Consider the following 26,991-nt stretch of genomic DNA (forward strand, 5'->3'; position numbering starts at 1 on the left):
AGAATTAAGATGAAGAATTTAGTGTGGATGTGTATATAACATGAGACACGACACTGATGATTAATTAATTTCAGTCCTCAAAATCAAAAGATTATTCGAATTATGTTTACTCATTTGTTCTGTACTTATAGTATACTATTATTTTTTTGCATCTCAATCATTGCATCGTCGAATTTGACACGAATGTAATGAAAACAGCTTATGTATGCTATAAAGTAACTGCTCCCATGAAACCATGAAAATGAGTTAAAATGTAACGTTTTTTGCTTAATGTTTGGAATACATATTTTTTATAAATAAAACATAAGTAATATCTAGAGTCTTTAAAGTATATTTTTAAAGTCTGATTTTTTTTTTTCAAATCCGATATTTATTTATTTATTTATTATTAGTATGATTAACAACATGATCATGTCATAGCAAATATCTTGGGTGAAAGTTACAAGAAAATACAACCAATCGAACTAACTCATCCAGTAAACCTTATTGCCTCTTTGCTTATTTTGATAACACTGGAACTGTTGGGAAAAGTTCGAAAATTAAATTATTTAAGAAATCATTTTTTATGTAGAGATATACATTTATAATTACTATTATTGTTTGTGACCATTATAAGGAATAAATGAAAGAGTTAGTTAATTGATAAAACTTTTGCAAAAAAAATCAAAGATTTCAGTTTAAAAGAAGAACAAATAAATTTCTTGACCCCCCATGTCCCATTTTCCCCTTCTTGCCTAATTTTTTCATTTAAGAATTCCTTAATTTTTTCGAAGTAAAATTAAAATTACAAGTTTTTTGTTCCGCAGGGTAAGAAAACAGGAGGGTTTTTCTCGTGATGATATTTTTTCCTAAACATTTTTAGATTAGGATCTAATTTTTGAAAATTCGTTTCAGAAATTCTCGCTGTCTAAAGTGTTATTTTTTTACGTTTCCATTCATTTTTATGGTTCTGTTGTCTTAAAAGTTTAGAAAACTTTTTGAGTGTGAAATTTTGTTTTTGAAAACTGACGCAACCTAGAAAGAGCCGTCATAAAATGAACCAATCATATTAAAAAGAGAGGGAGAATGGAAAAAAAAATAGTTCAAGGACAGGTTTGATTTTAATCTTTTTTACTTTTTAAAATAATAGTTTTCAATTGATAACACAAGACTTTTCAATTTATCTAAGTACGTTGTTTTTTTAACCATATGTACTACCGAAAATTTTGCTATATCATTTGTCATTTCGCAGCTAGATCATAATGCAGTTAATTATGAATCATAGATCGTAATTCTATAAGTTAAGATTATACATAAAGAAAAATATTTTCGCAATTAAAAAAAAAATAAAAACTGAAACGAGTAACCTACTGTTGAAAAGATCCTTGACTTAATATATTCAATTTTGCTGCCGCTTCAAAATTACTTGTTCACTAATGCAAAAATCTGATCCAAATGACTCTTCGATTCATGTAAGTAACGGCAAATTGGACCTCTGTAGTCTAACTGCATAGAATTTATGATAGTTGTCATCCCTTGTCCAACAGAAATCCACTGCTCCGAATCCCCAAGCATCGCATATCCTTATCCATAAAAAGCATCTTAAAAGGCGTCATTTAAAGCCATAAAACAAGTGTGTCCCCTATATGTATGCTTCCTTTTTTCTGCTTACCAAAAGATAGTTACTCAAAAGCTCTTGTACAGTACAAGAATGCTTCGAAAGACGATCATAAAATGCTTTTCTGATTAGAATCTTTAACTTTTATTCTGTGAAAGAAAGAGTTCTCTTTATTATTTAGGCTTTATACTATCCTGAAATGTGTATAACTATAACTGCAGATAGAAAACGAATAAGGTTATTTCGATATTTCTCACATTACATTTCTAATACAGTCTTTCTTGACGCCTATTAATATTCGTAATACCAGTGGCGTACCTAGCATGGGAAACATTCGGAGCGGTAATTTGTGATGTCACCGCTCCCCCCCCCCCCCCCCCGCTTCCTCGAAACGCAAAAAAAATTTTTTAGATTTTATGTAAACATAAAAATTTTACAATTTTTAGAAACAACTGTATTTGTGAAAAACAAAATTTTAAGTGGGATAATATACAAAAGACAAATAAAAACTATGAATGTTTTTTATGTAATTTGCCCTAGACGAATGTGAGCGTCGAAAGATAAAAAAAGGAAGGAATTCTGTGAAATTGTTGGCCCCGCGTAATTACTCTAAACGTATCTCACATACAGGGAAAGATAATCGGTTTTCAGTTTTTTTGGTATAAGAGGTCACTACTAGGTCTAAGTATTGACAATTTGAACCTAATTCTAAGTATAGAAGTATGTAGTAATTTCATGATGTGGAGTGGGAAATATTGGGGTCCGGGCGGTCCCACCCCCTGGAAAATTTTCAAATTAGAAGTCTTAAAAATGCATTTCAGCTTCATATTTTTCAAAAACTTGCAGTTCTACTTTTGGTGTCACCGCCTCCCCCAGACAGGTCAAACCCGGGGCGGAAAGCCCCCCCCCCCCTTTCGGCCACCTTAACGACGTCACTAGTAGTAATACCTTTGCATTTCACTTATTAGCGACATCGTTAAACATTCCTTCTTCAGACTTAGTTTCGCTCTTAATGAATTGTATTGTTTCATTAATGCAAAATTTATCAATAATAACCTTCATAAGTTAACAGGATAGCAAGGGGGGGGGGGTATAGAGCTTCATCTGAGGGAAAGCACAGATTAAAAAACTTCCCAAAATGATATAAAAAAAAGCATAAAATGTAATAATGTAATGATTTTATGCAGAAATTCAATAAAAATATGTTTAAGGTAGTACTGTAGCTTAGACAAGGGCGACAACTCCCCACAGCCAGGGCAATGACGAACTCCCTCGTCCCAAATGCTACGCCCCCCCCCCCGAGAACGTGACCCCCAAAATGAAATTTAAAAAATCTCTTAAGTTACCCCCCCAAAAATTTCAATGCCAAAGGTTATGCCATGATCCCCTTCCTTTGTGCACACCTCTGGCTAATAAGACAGTGAAGGAATTATATCTTTTACAAAAACTGGAATATGTTTTGAACACAAAGCTTGCCAACGGCAAAGATCTTGAACTTTTGTTATGATTTTAATTGACAAAATTTGAGTTTAAAATCGAAAAATGTTTTATCTTTAAAACTGTTCGGCATCTTTATTGTTTAGTCCAGTAATTCCCCAACTGTGCACCGGGGAGCCCTGCAGTCCTCCTAGGACCACTTCGAAAATTTGCTATTTTTGCTCAACTAGTTTAGATTTATTTATGACACCTTTTTCCATTTTTTTCAGAACTGCAGGATAAATAAGGGCTATTCCATGCAGATACACGACTCGTATTTATTTTTGACTGTCAGTTACAAGTCATACTTTTATTTTGGGAAGGGCGCCATGTGAAAATCTTAGTTCCAAAAAAGAGGGTCTTGACTCAAAAAGTCAAGAAATCACCATACAGTCCTGTCCTCGTTTTTTTTTTTTTTTTTTTTTTTTTTTTTTTTTTTTGCGGAGCTACAAAAAATGTGAAATCTGTCTTCATATTCATCCATCCACTAAAATACTGATTTTATGAGGCTTATTTCGACATTATACTATTTTTAATGCGCAGATTTCAAATATTACCATTATTTGTCTTCTTCCTTGCTTCTATTGCACTCATGATCGTTAGCAGAACAGGGAATCACGGTATCCGCTCTTTCAGCAATTAAAGTGTACTGTCAATAAATAAAACCATTCTCGTATTCTTGACCATAGATATGTGCTGTCACTTTCACCCTCACATCCCTTTTTTATTGGGGTAACACCATGGGTCCGTTTTTGTCCTCAGAACTGAACCTTGAAGCAATAGATAAGCCACAAACGATGCCCTGGGAGTAGACCATTTACGAAACGAGAGGGGACTAATTGCTTTATGGGGGTAATAAAAGGGAACGTTTATATAAATAAAAAGAACATTGCTATTGCATGTAAAAATATTCAAATGCAAAATCACTTCTTGGTTCCACATAATTTATTCCATATAGCTAAAACATTGTTTTGGAAAATAAGAAAACGACAGAAGGGCGCCTTTCGAGAGGGCGCACCGGGAAAAGTCCCGGTCAAGTCTATGGCCAGTCCGGGCCTGGCCAAGCATATCTGGCGCCGAAACATTGTGCGCCGGGAACATTGGGAGCCGATAACATTATGCGCTGGGAAAATTGGGCGCCGTCGATTAGACGCAGTTTTTGGGGACCGAAAATGATTTTGAAAGAGCCCAATACCTGTGCGCCAAATATACTCGTCCCCCCAAGGTCATCTTTGCCTTACTCTATGAGTGCGTTCGACGAGCACGACCGAGAGCGACCGGTTAGTTAATCACGTGACAGCTAATGATCACGTGCTCCAGTCAACCAATCAACTGCTTAGAATGGTAACCACTGCGGTAACCGGTTGATCATAGAACGACGCGGTTAGTAACTGGTTACTTACCGGTCGACCGGTGAGGTTCGTCGAACGCAACCCATGTGTCAGTCTTTTCACGCTTACTCACATCCAAAACAGTTGCTGTAATCGTAACTGAAATTCTTTAACCAATCAGAATTCAGCGGCATATTTGTTTTGTTTACATTTGATTCTAAACACGCTCGTAGAATAATCGTCAGTATAATTTGTTTTTGAAATGTATCTCATTATGGAAAATGAGCTTATTATCTTCTTTTCATGTTTCCACAAAAGAAATCTCGTAGTCAAAATTACTATGAAACTTAAAGAGAAAAGAAGGAAACTTCTTTTCATTATTGTTCTGACCGACTGACTGCTTTGCTCGCACGCGATGTTGGTCTTGAGTAATAATCTGCAAATTAAGTAAATTCAAGTAAATATTTAACTAAAACTCAAATGTTTACTTCTTCCTATGTGAACTTAATGTACTGTTAATTTATTTCCAAAGTTTTTCTGTTAGAAATTCGGGCTGAAGTTTCATTTTGAGAATTTTTGTAAATTTTTTTGTTGTTTTATTTCATAGCCAGACTTGGACATTTTGTCACATCTTTTATTGATTTTAAACTTTCATATATATTATTTTGAAATGTATAATTTGTTCTAATTGCTACTTGACTTGAATTTATGTTGTATTTATTTATTTTTCGTTTTAGCATTGCCACCAATTGGCCTTTTTTGTTGTTGAAGTTTTATTCATTTTTTAAATGAATCAGGAAATCAATATAAACCTCTGAATGTGTTTAATTATCTAAGACCTTTTTTTTTTGAAACAGATCCCTTGAAATCAAACTCATTGTACTAGCTGTACAGTGAAAGCCCATTATAACAAATTCCAATGCAATGAAACTTCCGTTTCAATGAAATACATTTTCAGTCCTTGAAGTTGGGCCTGATTGGTAAGGCATCAGCAGACTTAGATAAAATGAATAGCTTTCTGCGAACACAAATCCTAACTGGAAAATTTTCTGCAAATAATTATTTTGCCTAATTCACCCTTGAATGAAGAATTAAATTTATATTCAAATATGAAAGAGACAAAAAAAGTACTTTAAATCATTTTACAATAACATATACAGTCAAACCTCCCAATAGTGCACACCGTCTGGACCAAAGTTTATGTCCGTTAATGCAGGGTTGATAAAAACCTTTGTTTTTCAAACAAAACCCATGGACCCATGTTTTTTTTAGTTTTTTTTTAATAAAATGCATCCCCCCCCCCAACTAAAGCTGGGTTTTTTAAAAGAAATGTGGGTTTTTTTTTTTTTGCCTTTTTTGAATGAAAATGTGGGGTTCTTGTAGCGTAAATATATGGACTAAGCGCAAAAATGGCCTTGGAGTAAAAAAGGCTAGAAAACTAGTTAAGAATTTACAATGAAATTTTAATTTTGTATTCTAAGCCTACACATACAGTGTATAATTCTAAATTAAATTAATAAGTGGCCCTTATATAAGTGTACTTACCCAATAAGTAAATAATCCGCTGAATTTTTCGGGAATAAAATAGGAAGGCATTTTTTATGTGCTATATCATTTATCCCAAATGCGATTGGATAATTTCGGAAATTCTGCTCAATAAAGTTTTAGATCAGAGTTTCCTAAACTGTGGTCCACGGGCCCCTGGGGGTCCGTGAGTCCTTGCCATGGGGTCTGCGGTGCTATTCAACTAAAATGTTGAATATAATTGATATTGAAGGAAAAGCAACGATATCTAAATTCAAAATGAAAGCACATTTATGAGGAATAAAAAAGTTTCTGGCTTAAGTACTTGCAGGACTCAGCAGCCCCCCCCCCCCCACCTGAAACTCTCGTAAGTAAACACTCTACACATTAATTAATTTTGTGCACATGACAAAGTTCATCAGCATTGTTAATTGTATGCAGATCCTAATCACAGCATTACGACACTGCCAGGGTAGGTTTGCCCAAACCATAGTTAATTAATTAAGATCTTAATAAGACATGAAAATATAGCTCATATAAAAAATTAACACGCTTAAACTAGGCTAACAGTGTTTTGTTCACTAAATTCAAAAGCTCATTTTTATTAGTAAACTTATTGTAAAAATTTGGCGATAACATTTTTATTCCTAATTGAATGAAAAACCAGAAAAAAGCTCTGAAAAACATACAGAACAGTGAATAAATAAATTTGAAGGAAAAAAAGCATAAAAATATATTCTATGAAATAGATTTAACTGTGTCAAATAAACTTTTTGCGGGGTGAAGGGGGTGGGGGTCCGCGAAGTTTGTAATTTTTATGAGGGGGGCACGGTGCCGACGCTCGTTTCACAAAATCTAGTGGGGGAGGGGGGATACCCTTAAGTGGCACGAGAGTTTTTTCTTTTTTTGAATTCCTCTCCCATGCAAACTGATAAAGCAAAGTACTGTGTAAAATGAGGGTACAGATGTGATATACCCCCCCATTTGGCGACATTCGATTTTTTTGCACAAAATTAAAATATTTTTCTCGCCAATGAGGCGATAATTTTTTATGCATGGCATCCCTGGCCAAACTAACCTGTGTTTAGCAACTCGAAGGCAATCTTACAGATCTGTTCAAACTTGTTTACTTGGGTTGTTTGGGTTTCACGCAGGAGAGATACGTGGTGTTGTTTCGTTGTTTCGTGCAATATACATTACAGGAATGCTTATTTTGTGTTAGTTTAAATTCAGTAGTTGTGTTTTGAAGTAAAAACATTAGAAAATACCAGTTTCTTCAAACTTGAAGGTTAATTAAAAGTTAACTCCAACGTGGTGTGTATCTGTAACGTGCCATTGTCATATGATGTATTGTTTTAGACTGAGTGTGAATATTTATACCATATAAAAAGGTAAGTTCTTTATTTTAGAATTCAAAAAAAAAAAAAAAACTTTCAAAATTCTTTGTTTTTACAAATCCTTGAGGGGTTCTTGTAGTTTTTAACTTTATTTTTACTGTATGTAAATTAATATTACAGAAATAGTACAGTTATTTTGTTCTAAAAGTTAATTCTTATCGATGCCACGAATTATTTAGACATTCTATTAACGTGCCTCCTGTAGGTACTGAACTTTATGTTAACAATTGAAAGTTCTTTCGGTTGTACTCTTAAAAATTCTGAATTTTATTAATAAATCTGCACAATAATGGTGCATATTTCACACTTAAAACTGTGTCATTATTGTACACTGAACGGAAGGAGCCACCCTTGGGTGTCTCCATGAAAATATACATAACTGTGACCATACTCCGACTGTAATGTATATTAACAGTCGGAGGGATAGCCGAGGTCTCATTACGAAAGTACTATGAGACTGAGGGCTCGTATCCCGGAGAAATGATGAAAAAAAAATTAATGCATTAATTTCGACTTGTAATTAATACAATAATTTATTTCATTGTATTTTAATATGTTTACAAAAAACCCCGGCCCTGTACATTTTTGAAGCATATATTCGTGATGTTTTTTGTTGTGCTTTTATGTTGTTTTTATATATATTGTGTTCTGAAGTGCTTTTAGCATGTTTTTTTATCTGATTTTTTCCTGTTGGCGATAAAAAAGCATCGCTAAGAACGATGTATGACATATGTCGCCATACATCGTTTTCTTGGCGACGCTTTCTTGGCGCCAACAGGAAAAAGTCGCCAAGGGTGGGGTATATCACATCAGTTCCAAAATGAGAAAGGTTTTTTTTCTTCTGTTTGTTGCTGGAATTTCGTGCATGAAATGAAAACAAAACTTTTATTAGCTTTGACTTAAAAGTTCGTTCGACTTGAATGGCTCTTGTTTTTAGGCAAAAGGGGTGTTATTCCTCTTATTGGTACTGGTTAGCTCCAGAACATCCTCAAGGAGTAGAAAAAAAATGCTTGCTACGAAAGCAGTGCTAAGCAAAATTTTACCAGACAGAAAAATAAAACAAAGCTCGGCTGATTTACTGTCCGCTAATGGGAGTGTCTGCTAACGAGGAGTGAAATACATTATACTTCTCTCTCCAGGGTCTGGGGATTCAGAAACTCTCTGCTAAGGCTTCAACAGAAATAAACTGGGATTTTTAAAAATTTCCCTTAACAAAAAAAAAATATTTTTTCTTTTTTGAATTAACGTTAGCAGTTAAAAAAAAATTTCTGCGGAGCCAAAAATTTTCTGCAAAGGCCGTTTGCGCGTTCGTCTATGCAAGACTAGATATCAGACTTGTGACCGGAGGGTCCCGGGTTCGATCTTCGCTGATCGAAGATCCACTGCCTTCATTAATGGTGACTGGGGGAGGTTAAATATGCTTGTGGTCACAAAGCCCTCCAAGTGAAACAATACCTCTGGGGGTGCTGGAGCAGGAATTGCTTGGTTTCTGGTCTGGTTTAAAAAATCAGTTTTCAGGGTACCATCCAGCTGGTTAAGCCACAAACATTGGCAGGTACGGGGAACTTTGGAGTGATAAGTCCCTTGAAGTTAGTTCGTTGTAACAAGAAGTCACTGTGTTAAAAAAAAAAAAAAAAGATTATTCACCACTATTGGAAAAATTTGCGAATAAGGCAATTCCTGCACTTTTTTTTAGTGGGCTGTTTACTATAATTTAATTCTTTATTCTATGACCAGACCATGTAAAGTTATAGTAGAATGTTTAAGTTTTAATGTGTAATTTTCTTCTTTAGCATCTGTTTAACAGGTTTTACTAAAATCAGAACTTTTTTCAGTTTTATCCCCAAATTCTTCAAGGAAAGTTTTCGGAAACTCTGCCCTATGTGTAAATTGTCCCCTAACTTTTAACATCATTTTTTGTGTAATACTAAAATTTTCGACATATACGCGAGCATATACAGTATAACTATTTGATATCTGTCAATTTTTAAAAGTAATAATGTATAATATTATTTTTGAAATTAGATGTGCTAAATCTAGCAAGGGGTTATTTATTAAGTGCATAATACAGTATATGAAGAGCATACAAGATTATGAATGATGCAAATTAAAGTGGATGATAAGCTTGATAAGAAATGAATAAATGAAATAATCACGAGGAGAGCAAAATCATTTATAATACATAAATACAATTAATTAACTTGACATTTATAACCTATTCATGCATATTGTATTGATTTACAATTTGCCCATGGATGATGTGGAATTGGCAAATGTTCAGTTAAGATGAATCTTTTGAATCAGGGAGTAAAGTAAAAATTTGACGAGAATTCTATGTTAATTTCAATGTGACTCTGTTTAATTTAGAGGCTAACATATATCTTCAAAAGCTGATATTCCTGAAAGCTAATAGATGCATCTATTTCTGCCTGTAAACTGGATGTTTGCATGTACATCTCATTGGTGGTCATACTGTACTTGATTATTTAAATTTTCAGATCACGAAGAAGCTCTATTAGCAAAGTTATTTTATTTTACTTATTTTTTCCACAACATTTTGACCATTGAAAAAGCAAAGAAAAATCAATTCTTTTTTCAAGTAAAAAGAAATGTTAGGTACAGTCCAACCTGTGTATCTCGAAAAACTGCATAACTTGCATTTTTTAAATTTCCCAGCAGTCAAAATTAATTTCTCATGCTTTTTTCCCCCAGCTTTTCTCGAATACTTCATATTTTTATTTCTCGGAGTTCAAAATGCCCTGCTATGGAAGTTTGAACCTTAAGTTTTCTTTTCAAATTAAAAGTAGGCAGGATATTAGCCTTTCAATGAGAAATAAAGGAGAACAATACCCAGCTCCAGTCGAGGAGATGGGAGGGACCAAGAGAATGCAAGGTGCAAACACTGACTGGCCCACAATACTACGAGGGTGGGGGGGGGGGGGGGACAAAAACTCAATCATCAAACTTTGTTAACAGATTTTTTTTTTCATTGAGGTACATATTTTGGTATTGCATTAAATCATTATGAATTGTTTATTTATGTATTTATTTTATTTTTTGCATTTTATATTTTTATTCAGTCCACTGACAATGTACGCATTATAGCTAGATTTAGATGCAAAAATCAAAACCTCCATGTCTGGAAATCTGTGTTTCTCGAATTTTTTTTCTAAGCCCTCAACATTCCAGATAGACAAGTTCAACTGTAGTTAGTTTATAACAGTTCAAGTAGTTAAAATGAAAGAATAACCAGAATTCTAAAAATTGTATTAAGATAGCCCATTTGAAGAATTATGTGAAAAAAACATAAAAATTGAAAGTATAAATAAGAAATTGAATACAACAAAAATATTTTCAGAAGTTTTTTATTTATTAAAAATTACAATATATTTAAAAATAAAGATACCCGATATGATTGCTAAAATTTTAAGAAAAGCTTAAATGCATACACATAGGTTTATTAGGTTATGTTTTGCACATAACCTAATGAAGCGCTAGAAATCCCTGATTAATTTCCAAACATTGGAATCCCAGAGTAAACAGAAACGAGTAAGTTTTACAGTTAAGTGGATGCAATACCATTGCAAATGCTTAAAAAATTGGAACCTGCTACTAAAAGATTAAAAATTTTACTAAAATACAGTACCGAACCCCAAATTTGGGATCCTTAAATTTGAAATACCTTAAAAATTGCCACTTCTCTAAAAATGTGTGATTTGTTTTTTTTTTTTTTAAATTAATTACGAGGGGGTGGAATTTGGGAATGTATCCCTCTCTGAACTCGTAAATTTTCCTTTTTTGCCAATAGGAAAAGATTATAATTATATATCCCCTACTGAAATTAAAACATTTGCAATTTTTTTTTCGTACTATGCCACTGGGAACAGTTATGAGTAACAATAACAAAAAAATTTCCACACAAAAAAATTGCAAGTCCATGGGTGTAGCCAGAGGGGGGGGGGGTTGCCTCTCCGCAGTAGAGAACCTCTGCCTCCCTCGCTCATTCCAAATGTCTCCAAAGATAATTAAAAATTGCAATTTAAGGACTTCAATTTCAAACAATTTCTGGGAGAAAGCCTTATAACCGCTTTATCAGCCCTCATTTGACAAAAATAGCATAAAATGTATTTTTAGGGAGAGAGGAGGATTGTATATATATAAAATTTCAAGCAATTTCAAAGGTCTGTACTGGGGGGGGGGGGGGCTGCTAAATACCACTATCTTGTTGTGTGTATGTTTGCCCCTCCCTGAGGGGAATCTTGGCTACAGGTAAGGCCACACCTATTTATTTTTTGTTGCTGCTATATTTATAACTTGCTTAATATGTGAACTTACTGACCAGTTATTTCAAAGATTTGTTACACAAAACTGAGAAAATGCTATTTTAATCTCTCTCTTTTCTCTTTGTAGGGCGAAGAAAGAGTTAGAGCATCTAAACTAATAGATGATCCTTATAATCTTGTTGAAAAAATTCCTCGTTCTCCTGAAATCCAAACTGTTTATGAGGTGCTGGATCATGGCCTCAAAGTTTCAAGTGTGTTATTTGCATTCTTATTTATTCTCTTTCAGTAGCAGTAAGCCACATATTCTTTCAAAATGAATTAATTTTAGTTGATAAGTGAAGTAAAACATTAGTTTAAACAAAATGCAAAATTTTTGCTCATAAAATGGCTGACTGCTATGTTTTTTTTTTTTTTTTGAACATTATGAATTTGTTATATAGTGTTTCTCTCTGTCATTTCTAGTGGGCTTTTGACCTTGAGCCTTTTTACTTAATCTTTGGTGTGCTCTGCATCCTTTTTTGCATTTCCCAATGTTGTCTCTTAAGGCGGGGGGTAGGGGAATGAAACTTAAAAGGCTTTGAAGTTTTATTCAAACTTGATCCAAAAGCAAACTGAAGAAAAGAGAGAAATAAAACTGTAGCAAGCCTGACCTTGAAACGTAACTCCCTCATTTCCAATGTCCACTAGAATTTGATTTAAATGTAAATCTGAATTTTCTCAGTTTTTAGTTTAATTTTTAAAACAAAACTTTAAAAAACTTTTTTTAATACTTAAAAAATAGTTTTTTGAAAAAGAGTATTTTTGTATGCATATCACGTAAAAAAAAATAACACAAACTCCATTTCTTACAAAATGTTTATTAAAAATTGCCCTTTTATCTGAAAGTGTGCCCCCCCCCCCCCGAAAGCTACCCCTTTTTTGTTCTAGGAGGAACAGAGTAATATTCCCCCCTCTTTGCTTTTAGAGCACTATTCCAGTCTTTGTTTATTGTTTGCTGTGTTCAAGCACAGATCAAGAGAACAGGGGAGGACCCCCAACCTTTTAGAGGAGAAAGATAAGCTAAAGTTGTGTTTTGGGGACTTTTATTTCAAAAAATTAAGCTCAAACCTACTATTTGTGCTTCATATTACACTTATAACTACGTTTGCCGAATTTCTGAAATGTTCACCTGTGACACCAGAAGGGGAACCTCATTCTGGAACCCCCCCTCCCCACCCGGTTTGTGGGTATTCAAAAAATTTTGACTGGTTTTAGAGAGTAGCTTATTCTCCATGCTATGTATAAATGGTTAATGGTTACTAATTATGAAGTAAACCCAGTGGCGATAATAAATGACACAAGCAAAGAAACTTAAACATTTTGTATCTGACATGTTAATATTTATATGTTACTTAAGTAAGTAGAAACACTGAATGAGAAACACAATAATTGACCAATACTTACATGCACTTTTCATTGGCTAGAAGGTTTTTGATATATTTTTTTGTTGTAAAAATCTTCACAAACTAATTCACAAACTAAACTATTCATTTTATACCTTAATGTTACAAATGACAAAACAATTAACTTAAATATTCTTCACTGAAAATCACTTAAAAATGTTTTTTATCATCTATAATCAAATTTATCATTTTCCTAAACGTGAAGTAATCCGGCCAGGACACCGAGATTTTGTCTGAAAACCAGAGCTCTCCCGGTCAAACTGGGACGTCTGCCAAGCCTACTTATAACTAGAGATGGCACAAAGCGCTGAGTACTGAAGCTTCGGCTGCTCTTTGTGTTGAGTTTTAGCATTAAATGCATATGACATCATGTAATTCTTCATACTTACTTCTCTTAGTTTTTTGAACATTTTCAGGTTACTGATGTGTTTTTTAAATTAATACATATCACCAATTAAGATTTTACTGCTTTGCACTGGTAGTACCAGAAAAGCACATATTTCTATTTTTTCATTAGAATAAGTAGAATAAAGCATTATTTGGGATAGTAACTTAATTGTAGAGAATAATTAGGATGTGTTAATATTAATGTAAATATCTGAACATTTTTTATGCAAACTGTTCAAATTTCTGATGATTTGTTTGTAAAAGTAATATCATGATTGTTTCTTACAAGTCTGTCATTTAGTATTTATTTTTAGAGAAGGATTTCAGCAATGTCACAAGTAAAATATGTAGACAGTAGACTGTCCCAAAATTGTATGGGAAAAAAATGTTTGGAATTTCAACTCGCATACCATGTATTATTGTGACATTTGATGTAAATAACTGTCTTGCAAAATTATTAGAGTACAGTAAACTCCCGATTATCCGCGGTCGGAACCATACGGGTTCGGATTATCTGCAGGTCTTTTACAATTAATTTTATTAATTTTTTCAACGGTCATTCAATGTATTTTAAACTTACGATTGTGTTACTGTTTGTTTTTAGTTTTTACATGTGTATATTTTTTACATTCAGTGTTAGTAGATACAATGTAGCAATGTTTTTAGCTACAACTTAAATGTATGTTTGAGTTTTGTTCATATTTTTTAGGAATCGTTTTTTGCTCATTGTTTGGATTATCCACGGTTTTGCTTATCCATAGTTACCGTGCCACCCTATTCCGCGGATGATTGAGAGTTTACTGTATTAGAGTATTAAGAGTATTAAATGACAGCTCAATGCCATTAAAAGTTTTGAAAACCTAATTTATTGAGTAATGTTTTTGTTTTTTTAATTTTCATAAAATTTACACAACACAAAAGCATTTTTTCTAGTGCTTTTCTTTTGATAATGAGCAATAATTTCAATCTTAAATATTCTTTTTGCTGAAATTACTTAAAATTTTTTTTAACTGCAACTTTACCGATTTTCGGTTTGATGTTCCACTATTTGAAAAATGAGTAGACGCTGGTTTTTCTCTCTTCATTAATAAGTTGCAAATTAAAATAACTTGCTAATAAACATTTTATTGTTGAATAAATTCTTTCTCCAAGGGTTCATTACACAAATTTTAAAATTAAATATACATTTCTGTTATGATTTATCATAAGGTACAATTTTGAATGTAAAAGAAAATATCTATAATTATTCAAGAAAATTTTTAACATTCAGTATAACTTCGATTTAGCAATTCCCTCAATTTAATGATATATTTCTCGGGTCTGGATTTAACTGCATTAAATGTATATGTTCCTCGATTTAACGATAATCTTGATTTAATGATTACTTTTCCCAGTCCCTTGACAATTGTTAAATCAGGGTTTATAGTGTATATTGTTTTAGGTCGTATCACAGCTCATGATTTGGCCAGACCGAAGCTTCGGTGGAATGGCTGAAGCTTCGTTCCATCTCTACTTATAATTCTTGCTTTCAATCATGAACACTGCAAAAAAAAAAAGAAAAAGACAATGCTTTTGTTGTTGTCATACAATAAGTTACCCTTTCCAATCAGTGCCGGATCTAGGGAGAGCAGGGTGGGTCCTTGCTCCAGGTGGCAACTTCTGGTTGCCGACACATTAACCCTATTTTTGTGTTGAAACTCAGTGTTAAAACTGGCAATCAGTTTGAGTAATAATCACAAAAAGAATGATCCTCATTAAAGTAATAAAATTTTACTACATCAATTTTTTTATCAACATTATGGATCCTCTTCTTGGTCCTCTATTCTCTTATAAGCATCTAATTGCTTTATTTTATTTAATCAAAATTGCATGTCTTTTGTATTATATTTATATTTTAATCTTTTTAACATTAAAATTTTTTTTTCCCAGATGATGGTGACTGTATTGGAACACGGTCTCCTACAACTGGAGAATATGAATGGAAATCTTATAGTGAGGTAACGTTACTTGACTTTAATTACTTTCATTATATATTGAAGTGAAGAATGCACTGAAAGCCATATTTTGTTGAATACGAAATATATAGTTTGCATTCTTTGTAGCTTCCAATATTGCTTTTTTTTTATTTGCAGGGTTGTGATATATATTTATGTTTTCATGTGCACCTTTTTTGAAACAAAATCATCAGACCTCTTGCAATGCTCGCAGGAAACATAGTTTTTCTTTTAAAGTTTTGTTTGTGTATTAGTTCATGTTGAACTTCATAACTGTATAATGCAACTACTTGTCTGAGAATTGTTATTGTATCACCTTAATAGTTTTCATATTAGTGGTAGTCATAACTTATTACTTAAATTCACAAAATAGTAGGTACTGATAAAATAATAATCAAGTTGAAAATTTTGATTTTGAAACTAAAATGTTAAAACTAAAATGCTAAACATCAAAATTTTAATAACACATTTGTTGTTGCAGTAAGCTAGCTGTACAAAAGGATCATGATTTTTCATTTTCTCCAAAAAAATAATTTTTTTAAAAATTTAAATAGGATTTTTTAATTTTTATTTAAAGAAACTGTTGAAACTTCTGTCATCAATTGATTTAAATTTATAAACATCTATATATATAATTCTCTTACGTGCCGGCAAATGAAGGGGTGAATTTCTAAACCTCTGTTGGCAACACTTCGCCGATAAATCATGTAAACAAACTTCTACGTTGTTTTGAAATCTTGAATCACAGAATACTCAACGAACTTTTTTTTTTTTTTTGAGATGAGTTTGAGTCGGGCTGTGGCCCATTTCAACCTTAATCAGCAAAGAAAAGCTCAAAGAAGGCAGGAAACCGTTCTTGAATCCAATTTAAGACGAGCCATTTCCAGAGTTGTATTCTCTGATTCGCTGCCGATAATTTTTAGCGGCTGGGGAATTTTCAGTCAGCAGTTCCTTCAACAGATCAGGTGCGTCACACAATGCCGGTAACCGCACCTTTCCGTCATGGCAACATTTAGTATATTTATTTGCAGTATTACGCTCTTTCTGCCAATAAAGAGCACCACAAAATTCGCATTCTTCACACATTGCTCCACAATCATGTTCATCGGCAATGTTGTTTTGAACGCGTAGGCGCTTTGAGCGTCGTCTATTCTCTGCTTCAGTACGACAGTTCAGTTCAAAATGAATAACCGAGAAAGAATTTACTTTATTCCTTTTATTCTCAGCTGAAAGGTTTCGCCAAATTTGTTTAGGGTTATAGTAGTTTTAGTATTGTGCAAGCAAAGTAGCCTTGGCGAGTTTTCGCGTTTTTAGTTAAACCATTTTTTGTTCGTGACGTGGCAAGGATTCAGAATAACAACAAGAAGGACAAACATTTGAGAAAATATGTTTGGTGCTCTCTGAGCCTGTTTTTAGTCATGGCCAGCTCTATGTGGCATTGAGCTGGTGAAGTTTTCTCAGATTAGAATATATAAGAGTGTAAATATGTAAATATATAAGAGTGTAAATAATGTAAATACATCCCTCGGGGGAGCCTGTAACCCCTAGAGGGCGCGTCCCCAGGTGGCGGATAGGGGAATGCCTTCATTGGTTTTCCAATGGGTGGTAGAAGGGAAATAAAATACCTTCCGCGGACCAACAGGTAGAAGTGCAATCTCTCCAAAGCAATGACAGACGCTTTTGTATCTATAATGGTAAAGTTGTGCACATTGCCAAGGCAGTCATCTTACATACAGCAAAGTTAAACTGTCGAAAATCTGGCTAAAGCAGACAAATTAACATTATGAACGTAATTTTCATATTGGTTAAATGGATGGTGACCTAAATGCAATTACCAACTTTAATTTTTACGGAAAATTTTAGCTAGGCTAATGTATTGGCATACAGCGAGCGAGCGAAGCGAGCATGGATCGCGAAGCGATCCACAGGGAACTGCGTAAGCAGTTCCGGGGGTTGGCGAGCGATAGCGAGCAGGGGGCGATAGCCCCCTAGTGAAACTGATATTTTCATTAATTACAAAAACATATTTTTAAGTATTTTACCGAAATACTTTTATAATGTGATATAAAACACAAATTTTAATGCAAATACATATGCAATAAATAAATATAAATTGAATAACTACACTATAAATATTGCAATTAGGTCATTCTTCAAAAAATGTAACTTTTCTGTCACACGCCTTTCACAGTAAAAACGTTAAGGAACAATTCATTTAACAATGATTTTTAATTTCATCAAAAATATATCTATTTAAACCTGCAAACAAATTTTCAATAATAATTTTTATTTTAGTATATTTTTGGTTCACAACATGTGAATTCTCACCTCTGTGCATGTCACACACCTTGTATGACTGTTTATGTTGCTTAATAACTTGTTTAATTAAAAGTATATACTTATTTATTATTTCTTTTCACAAGTATCTCAAATACTACAATTGTTTAAGTATATTTAATTTTTTAATCTTGTGTTTTAGTTTGTTTTAGTAGGACAGGAAGTCATGTCACACAAGAAATTCTCACCTCCGTTACCTAAATACAAAATGCCATTCCTCATTAACACAGGGCAGTAATTGACATCAAATTTTATTTTCCATGATACAAGGGTTAAACAAGGGTTTTCAGCAAATATCAATTTTTGTTGAAAAACAAGGAGATAGATTTTTTTTTTAAACTTAGAATACCCCCCCCCCCCCCATACTGACTTCTCACCTCTGTGAACTTGAATTTTCGGGATGTAAATTAATGTAAAAAAAAAGAAGTGAACATGTTTTCATATGCTTGACATGTGCAAATTGTAGCAACGGGAAAAAAATTCCCTGAAAAATGTATCTATTAGGCCTATATTAATGGAAAATTCCTCACCTCTGTGACAGACCTTATCAATGTTATTATTTCTGAGGTGAAAATAAATGATGGAGGGAAAATACATCAATAATAGGCACTCAGCCAAAATTATAAATTGCCAGTATATCCTCAAATTTACAAAATACCATTTTTAGCATACATTTAAAGCTACTAATTAATCCGTACTTTAATTAAGAGAGTTTAATATTATATTCCCACTAATCATTAAAATAGCTGATTGTTCGCACATTTAACAAAATTACTACTTTGATATTAAATTGGCCTCAATTTTTAAATATTAAAAGTTTTTTTCTTTTTTTTATTTCTGTGAACAGGACATTTTTAAAAATTTCTTTTAATTATGAGTAAAATGATTGGAACTTAGCTGGACCATTGTTTATGGTTACATCTAGTAAGTAATACTTTCATGTAAGAATGGAAAAAAAAAAGGTTTTGAAATTGAAAAATATTTGCGTTCAAAAGTTATGTTTTCTGGAGAATGATCCAATTGTTTTTTCATCCTTGTCATAAACTATGGAGCAGCTTCAAACTAAAAAAAATCTCCCAAACTTTATTGAATAAAACATCATGATTGTAAACTCGCTCTTAAGGAACATGTCTAATTGACTGGGCAAAATCAAGAAGCAGCAAGAGCATCTTTTTGTTCATCAACATTGGTCAGAAAACATATCCAACTAAATTTTATCTCTTTGTTGCTATGGGAAAGAGACAATATCATATAATGCTGCAGAAATTTTAAATGAAAAGTGAAAACACTCTCTTGACAGTTTGAAAAAAAAAAAAAAAAAAAAAAATTGAGGATTAAAATTTTTGAAAGGATAGCAGGAACAAAACTTTTCTAGTTCCATAGACCTATAAAGCATTTATTCTACTGGTCTGATGAATGTTTTATGGTCCAGGACCAGCAGATCACTGTTAATTTCAAGCCCTGTTTCATAAGAAAAGGCAGAACTAATGAAATTAAGAATTTTTAAAAAAGTTTCTAGGGCTAAAGTGGGAAAAAAAAGGTTTGAATCCATGATTGTAAAAAGTTTGTTTGATTTAAATCATGAGCAAAATCACTTCCTTTAATCATTCAACTTAAATCATTGACACCCTTACAGTAAGTGATTGTTAATATTTTATTCAAGGTTATATTTCTCCAGTTGTTTCATTGTGATGAAAAAAATGTTTAAACTGTTTTCAAGACTTTGGATTGGCATGTTTTTTGGCCCTTTTTAACATGTTGAAATTTTATGTTTGTAAAAGTTATATATCTAATGATTGATAAAACTGTTACTGATAATGCTATTGTTTTCAGGTCATAAACAAGTCTCAGTTTGTTGGGTCTGCATTAATACATTTAGGCTTGCAGCCTAGGAAAGAATCTTTTGTTGGAATATTTGCTTCTAATAAGGAAGAGGTATTTTCCTTGATATATATATATATATATATATAAAAGCTATATATGAGAAAAAAAGTATAGCTGAAAACTGTACTTAAGGTCAGAGGAGCCGACTTGTAAAAATTATTGAGGGGACTGGACTTCACCCGAGAAGGGGGGGGGGGGTCTAGGAGGCCCTAGAAAATGTTCTTATTTCTGCACCTTGAAAATGCCATTTTAAATATTTTCTGATGTGTGTAATTTGCATGAACCAGCAACATGGGACACCGGGTTTTCAAGATAAAGGAATCCAAAAATTGGTATGCAAATTTTTCTCGTTTAATTAGACCAGGGTTTCTTAAATTGTGTTTCGTGGAACCCCAGGGTTCCACGAAGCTCTCTCAGGGGTTCCATGAGACTTGCATGTTTTCATTCTACATCATTCAAATTTGTCACTTAAAAAAATCAATAAAAAAAGCTGTCCCAAAATTAAAAATAAACTTACCTTTACTTTTATTGTTTTTTTATCTGAGCTTTATTACCCATCAGGGTTAGCCACTATAGGAATGGTTTTATTTGTTGTCTGAAATTGTTCCTTTAAGATTCAACTTCAAAAAATTTCCAAGATCAGTCATAAAAGCACCTCTTTCTCACTTTTAAACACTACAATTTCGAAAAAATTTCAGAGGAAGCTACTGACTCCCTAATATCACCAAAGATAGTTTAAAAGTGACTAAGTTGAAAAACTTATAGAAGGACACCCTAAATTCCTTTTCCTGCATCATTACCAAATATTACCTAAATTGACGATTTTTGACGTAAATTTCAAATATTCTACTATTTATACTAGCCACTCTCCCAGTATGTATGGCAGCAGTTCAAAGCACAATTTTAACATGTAATGATGAGGACCAATTTAAATCAAAATAACGTACAGTGACATCAAAGTCTCTGATTTATAAATAACTTTAAAAATAGTTAGAAAAAAAGATGCGTTTTAGTTTTTAAGTTTTAAAAACTTTTTCTTTGTAAATTTTAGTGAATTATCAACAACCTTTTAGGTAAGATACATCAACATTTCTTTTCCTAACTAAGAGTATTTTAATCATGCAGAAATTCTGAGGTTATTTATCCCTTTTAAAAATACTCAGAATCACAAATAGGCATAGACGGCTCTTACGAGGGGGCAAGGGGTGCAATAGCCCCTCTCACTTTCAACAGTAGGGGACTTTGCCCTCTAATTTTCTAAGTTAAAAACTAAGGGTCGAATGAAAAATGATAGTGATGATCTATTCACGTGTTTAATGAAATAACTGACTTAATAAGTGCTTGTTTTATGCTTTTTTTAATGTTATTTCGTAAAAATCAAAATGGAACTTTGATTTGGGGGGGGGGGTAGGAGGGAATCTTCTGCGGCCATCTGGTTTGCTTTTTGAGTCAGTTTCTTGAATTTTTGGAAGAAGGTCAATTCATTAATAATGATGCAAAAATTCAATTGCCCAATTTTTGAAGGGGGGGGAGGCAATTTTTAAGAGTCTGTCGCCCATCAAACCTGCCCCCCCCCCCGCACCTCCTTTGACCCCCCACTTTTTTGGAGCTCCAACCGTTTGTGCAAATAGGAATGCAGACATGCCAATTGCTCTGCTTTGAGCGGAGTTTCTCCGCTTTACAGTTCAAACTCCGCTGATCCGCGCAAGTTCACAAAAACTCCGTTTTCGAAACTCAATTGTCAACAATCGGTAAGACCTGCAAGGGGAGAAGCGAGAGACGATTACCGTAGGCTACGGAGCTGCGCGCGCTCCCGCTGTCACGGAATATGCCAATCATCCGACGCCGGGGCCCGCGGCAGGGGGGGGGGAAGCGCAGTGTTACTGAACTTTCGCTATCTTGATGCGCGCGCGTGTCCTCGATAGGTTTTGATGGCGTCATGAAACGAAGGGTTTGCCGGTCAAGTTGATACCATTGATGAATGATACCACCTGTTAACTGTAATACTTCTTGCAGAGTTAGTGAAAGAACTAACATTTCATCTACTTTCTGTGAATAACTGATGAAGAGACTTCTTTAAAAATAACTAAAATTTATTAACACGTGGAAAAAGGTAAATATAATTGTATAAACATAACTGAAGCCAAAGGTAAAAAAAGATTAATTAAATATGACTAGCAAGTTAGTTAAGCTCATCCTAATACGGCTCGCTAATCTATTACTACGATCAGCCAAGCACAGTCGGCAATCCGCCGAACAATACGAGCTCTACCCTAGCTACCTTTTACAGGACAGACATCACCGAACGAGTCTTAAAAAAGAGAGAGCGAATCTCAACTCCGTTCGCTATTAAATAGTCTGTCCTCATCATTATTCACATCAATGCCCTTACGTCCACGCAACCAATGAGAATGCACCAAGTGGCAGAGACGCCTCCCTGCTAAGCCAATGGCGGGAGTCTGTTACGTCACCCTTCCGATCCGATCACTCACTTCCGATTCACTCGGATCGTTGGTCCGAACAGGCGTCGGTTGATTATCGTGAAGTTCAGTTACCTGGGCAAAAGTAAGTGTAGAGATATTTGTAGAAATTCTATTTCTAACAATGCCCCTCCTCTCTACATCTTACAAGAAACAGCTAATAAAAATTTTTTTCAAAAAAAAAAAAAACATCTTTGGCTTCTAGTTTCACAAATCCATTCTATAACTTTATAGAAAAGTGAAAATATAACAATAATTAAGCATAATACAAAACATCGTTCGGCGATATAACACATTCCATCAGGACGAAAATACATGCATCCAATCGCAAATTACAATCCAGACTTTAATCTAAAACTCGAGAAGAAAAAAAAACATTTGCAAAGACACAAGTATAAACACATTCGTAATAAAGTATGCAAAAAAAATGTACATATTAAATTTTTAGCTAATTACTACAGTGTATATTAGAGCTGTAATTTGCAAAAAAAATTCTAACATGAAAATTCAACACCCTAAAATTTCTCATTTAAATTCGATTGTATAATAAAATTTCGCGATCTGAACCCGTAGAATTTTCTACGTTCTGGGATTGGCTCGCATCTTCGTACACGGAACTTTCATCGTCTGAAGAAAAATTAGATTTGTCGTCAAAATGACAATGGCCCATCACCGCTCCACTGCGATTACTTTTAAATTCATTTTTATAGAATAAATTCTCATTAAAGGAAATATTAATGCTTTCTACAACCTTATCAGTTTCTGGGAAATAAACACGATAACCCTTCGTCTTAAAGGCATATCCGATGAGAACACCTTTTCTAGCTTTTAAGTCTAGTTTATTACGTTTCTGCTTCGGAATTCCGACGTAAGACACGATTCCGAATGGTTTAAGGTGTTTTACTGAAGGAATATTTCCCCCATAAAGCTCAAATGGGGTTTTTCTTTGACCCGAATGGCAAACTCTGTTCCAGGTGTAAACGAAGTGCAACATTGCATCTGGCCAAAACTTTTTATCTAGACCGCTTTCCTCAAGCAATACAGTGGCCCCATTAGCAACTACCCTGTTAAATACTTCACTGACACCGTTCTGTTCTGGACAAAAAGAGTTTGTTAATTCGTGAGAAATACCAGAATTCTTACAAAACTGTTGAAATTCATTATTGACATATTCCCCTCCGTTATCAGTTCTTATAGCTTTCACTTTACTTCCTAAAAATCTTTCAGCCCTCCTGATATGCTGAATAAGGATACCAGTTACTTGCCTCTTTTCTCTGATCGGATACAGCGAAACTCGTTTCGAATAGTCATCAATGACTGACACGTAGTATCTCTCCCCATTTCTTCCTTTTACGGGATATGGTCCCCAAACATCAGAATAAATTAAATCAAGAGGTTTTTCAGATTTAACTTTATTAATGGGTTTGAAGGATACCCTCTTAAATTTTCCCAATTTACAATCTTCACAATTAAATTTCCCCCCTTTGAATTTCGGCAAACCCCGTACACTTTCTAAGTTGCTGGTTTTCTTTATACAATCAGCATTTACGTGGGCTAATCTTTTATGCCAAATTTCTAAGGATTCAACATTTGAAGATTCAACATTAACGATATTACGAGAAAAATGACTAGAGTTTTGTTTATCCTTCAAATTTACGTTATCATGACTAGACTTTGAATGTTGAAAACATTTATCAACATTTTGGGGTTTTACATAATATATACCATTATTTAAAAATGCTTTAAAAATAACACCTTTCTGGTCTGATACCGTCAAAATACCATTTTTAGCTTCAAATTTTGCCCCACCTTTATCAAATTTAGATCCCGAAATTAAATTTCGTCTCAATTTGGAGGAGTAAAGTACATCTTTTAAAACAATTTTTCTTTTACCAAATCTTAAATAAATATCCCCCTTTCCCTCAATCGGGAATGTTTTACCTTCAATGGCTACAGCCATTTCTTTGTTACTTAATTCTACAAAGTTCTGAAAAATGTCTCTGTCCTTTGAGAAGTGGTGGGTGGCGGCACAATCAAAGATATATGAACTGGATCTATCCATTAGACAGTTTGCCTCACTTAAAAAGAAATCTTCATACTCACAAAAATCAGCCGATGGAGAACGGTGGTGGTCATCACTTCGCCGTTGAGAACCGCGCCTTTTCCATCTCGAACGACCTCTCCTTGGACTTAAGGGACGACTCTTTGCTTCAGGACAATACCTCTTGATATGACCAGTCTTTCGACAACGGAAACACGTTACGCTTTTGTTGTAGTCCTTGTTTACTGCGAAAGTTGTCTTGGCTTGAATGTCAAAATCATCATTCCTCAAAGATAGACGATTTTCCTCAGCTACCAGGTCGGACACAATCTTTGAAAAAATGAAATCTTCATCACTTCTCCGCAGTATACTCTGGACAATTCCGTCGAAACAGGATGGGAGGTACCGGAGCAGTTGGAATGACAGAAATTCCTCTGAAAATGGGGTCTTGAACTCCTTCATACGATCGTAAATTCTCCTCAATCTGGCTGCGAATACGTTGATTTTCTCGTTTTCTTCCATTCTAGATGAGGTTAACTCCGAAAAGAGCTTCATCTTGATACTTCTATTGTCTGGAAAGTAGTTTTCCCTCAATTGGTTCCACGCTTCGTGGGGATCTTCGGTATTCTCAATAATTTTCCTGAATTCATCTCCGACGTGTAGATATATCACGGCAACAGCAGATTGTCTCCTAGCTTCGAAATTTGCGACGTCTTTCGCGGTAACCCCTCTATCCGTGCTAATTTCGGGCTTGGTCTCTTTTCCAGTGACGATATTCCATAGATTCCGGTCGATGAGAACAAACTTCATATCACTGCACCAAGAAGAGTAGTTGTCATCCTTCAATTTCTCTATCATTATGCTAGAGCACGCCATTCTCTAAAAATATAATTCCAAAAATCTTCGGCCCCTCCTTCACCAACAGTCTCAATTTCTCACAGAAAGCAAGGTTTTCAAAAAAAATTTTGCGCGTGAAATGTCAGTTATGGCAGGAATAGCCCATAACCATCTTGATACCATTGATGAATGATACCACCTGTTAACTGTAATACTTCTTGCAGAGTTAGTGAAAGAACTAACATTTCATCTACTTTCTGTGAATAACTGATGAAGAGACTTCTTTAAAAATAACTAAAATTTATTAACACGTGGAAAAAGGTAAATATAATTGTATAAACATAACTGAAGCCAAAGGTAAAAAAAGATTAATTAAATATGACCAGCAAGTTAGTTAAGCTCATCCTAATACGGCTCGCTAATCTATTACTACGATCAGCCAAGCACAGTCGGCAATCCGCCGAACAATACGAGCTCTACCCTAGCTACCTTTTACAGGACAGACATCACCGAACGAGTCTTAAAAAAGAGAGAGCGAATCTCAACTCCGTTCGCTATTAAATAGTCTGTCCTCATCATTATTCACATCAATGCCCTTACGTCCACGCAACCAATGAGAATGCACCAAGTGGCAGAGACGCCTCCCTGCTAAGCCAATGGCGGGAGTCTGTTACGTCACCCTTCCGATCCGATCACTCACTTCCGATTCACTCGGATCGTTGGTCCGAACAGGCGTCGGTTGATTATCGTGAAGTTCAGTTACCTGGGCAAAAGTAAGTGTAGAGATATTTGTAGAAATTCTATTTCTAACACAAGTACCGTTTGAGTCTCCTCGCGCTTGCAGATTAATTTTCTGTGCTACAGACTTTCGTGTTTGGCAACGGGTGCAATTATTGGTGTTCTCAACTTTGAATGTTGTGGTTTGGTGTTGATAGTGAACTTGTGCTTGCTGAATTTTTCTTACCGATTTTTTGATTGTGATTAATAATCCTGCCCCCAAAGAGGCCGCATAGCCAAGTTTTCAAAGAAGATTACACAAAACTGTTTCCAATTTTAAAAAAATCGCGAAAGTCAGAAAAACATGCTTATTGTATGACGTGCGATTTTGATTTCAGTATTGCACATGGTGGACAATCGGACTGCAAGCGCCATGTTGATAGTCAACGCCATAAAGAAAAAGTGCAGTTATTAAAAACTAATAAAACTTTGAGTTCTTCGTTTGCTGTGTCATCAAATGATGATAATACAATTAGGGCAGAACTTTTATTTACTAATTTCCTTTTGGAGCACAACTTGCCTATAGCCGCATCCGATCATGCAAAACCTTTATTTAGAAAAATGTTCCCAGATTCGGAAGTGGCAAAAAAATACGGATGTGCCAGAACTAAAACAACTGCTATCATCAAGTGCTTAGCAAGCAACACTTCTCAGGAACTATCAGAATCTCTAAAACATTGCAAATTTGCATTAGGAACTGATGCAAGCAATTCTGCATCTTTAGAGAAAATATTTCCAGTTGTGGTGATTTTCAACGATAATGGAACTATCTCTACACGTTTGTTAAGCCTTCCAAAGTTAGAGGGGGATTCAACAGGTAAAAATATGTTCAATTTACTGGACGAAGAACTCTCAAAGCGATCAATACCGTGGTCGAATTGTGTTGCATTTTCATGTGATAATGCTAATGCAATGATTGGTAAAAATAAAGGCTTTACAAAATTTTTGTTGGAGAAAAATCCTAAAATATTTGTCAGTAGGTGCTCTTGCCACCTCCTACATTTAGCTGCTAAAACAAGTGCCAAAGCATTGAGCATGAATGTTGAAGACTTTTTAGTTGATACATTTTACTACTTCAAAAAAAGTGCAAAGCGGGTCGAATTCTTCAAATTGTGCCAACAATTATGTGAGCTTGAAGAACATAAAATTTTAAAGTATGTTTCGACAAGATGGTTGTCCATGTTGGATGTGATCACAAGATTTT

At 34.2% G+C, this 26,991-nt stretch overlaps 1 protein-coding gene across 1 annotated transcript in view; it reads left to right on the forward strand.

Annotated features, from left to right (window-relative positions):
* The window catches only part of LOC129224274 (long-chain-fatty-acid--CoA ligase 1-like), a 103,959-nt gene that overhangs the window by 20,276 nt on the left and 56,692 nt on the right, over window positions 1-26,991 (forward strand). Inside the window, exons 2-4 of the mRNA XM_054858702.1 lie at window positions 11,736-11,859; window positions 15,367-15,434; window positions 19,602-19,703. Coding sequence (XP_054714677.1) covers window positions 11,736-11,859; window positions 15,367-15,434; window positions 19,602-19,703 — 294 coding nt within the window. The remainder of the gene's footprint in view (window positions 1-11,735; window positions 11,860-15,366; window positions 15,435-19,601; window positions 19,704-26,991) is intronic.

The sequence above is a fragment of the Uloborus diversus genome, chromosome 6 (assembly GCF_026930045.1).
Source record: "Uloborus diversus isolate 005 chromosome 6, Udiv.v.3.1, whole genome shotgun sequence".
Taxonomy (NCBI): Eukaryota; Metazoa; Arthropoda; class Arachnida; order Araneae; family Uloboridae; genus Uloborus; species Uloborus diversus.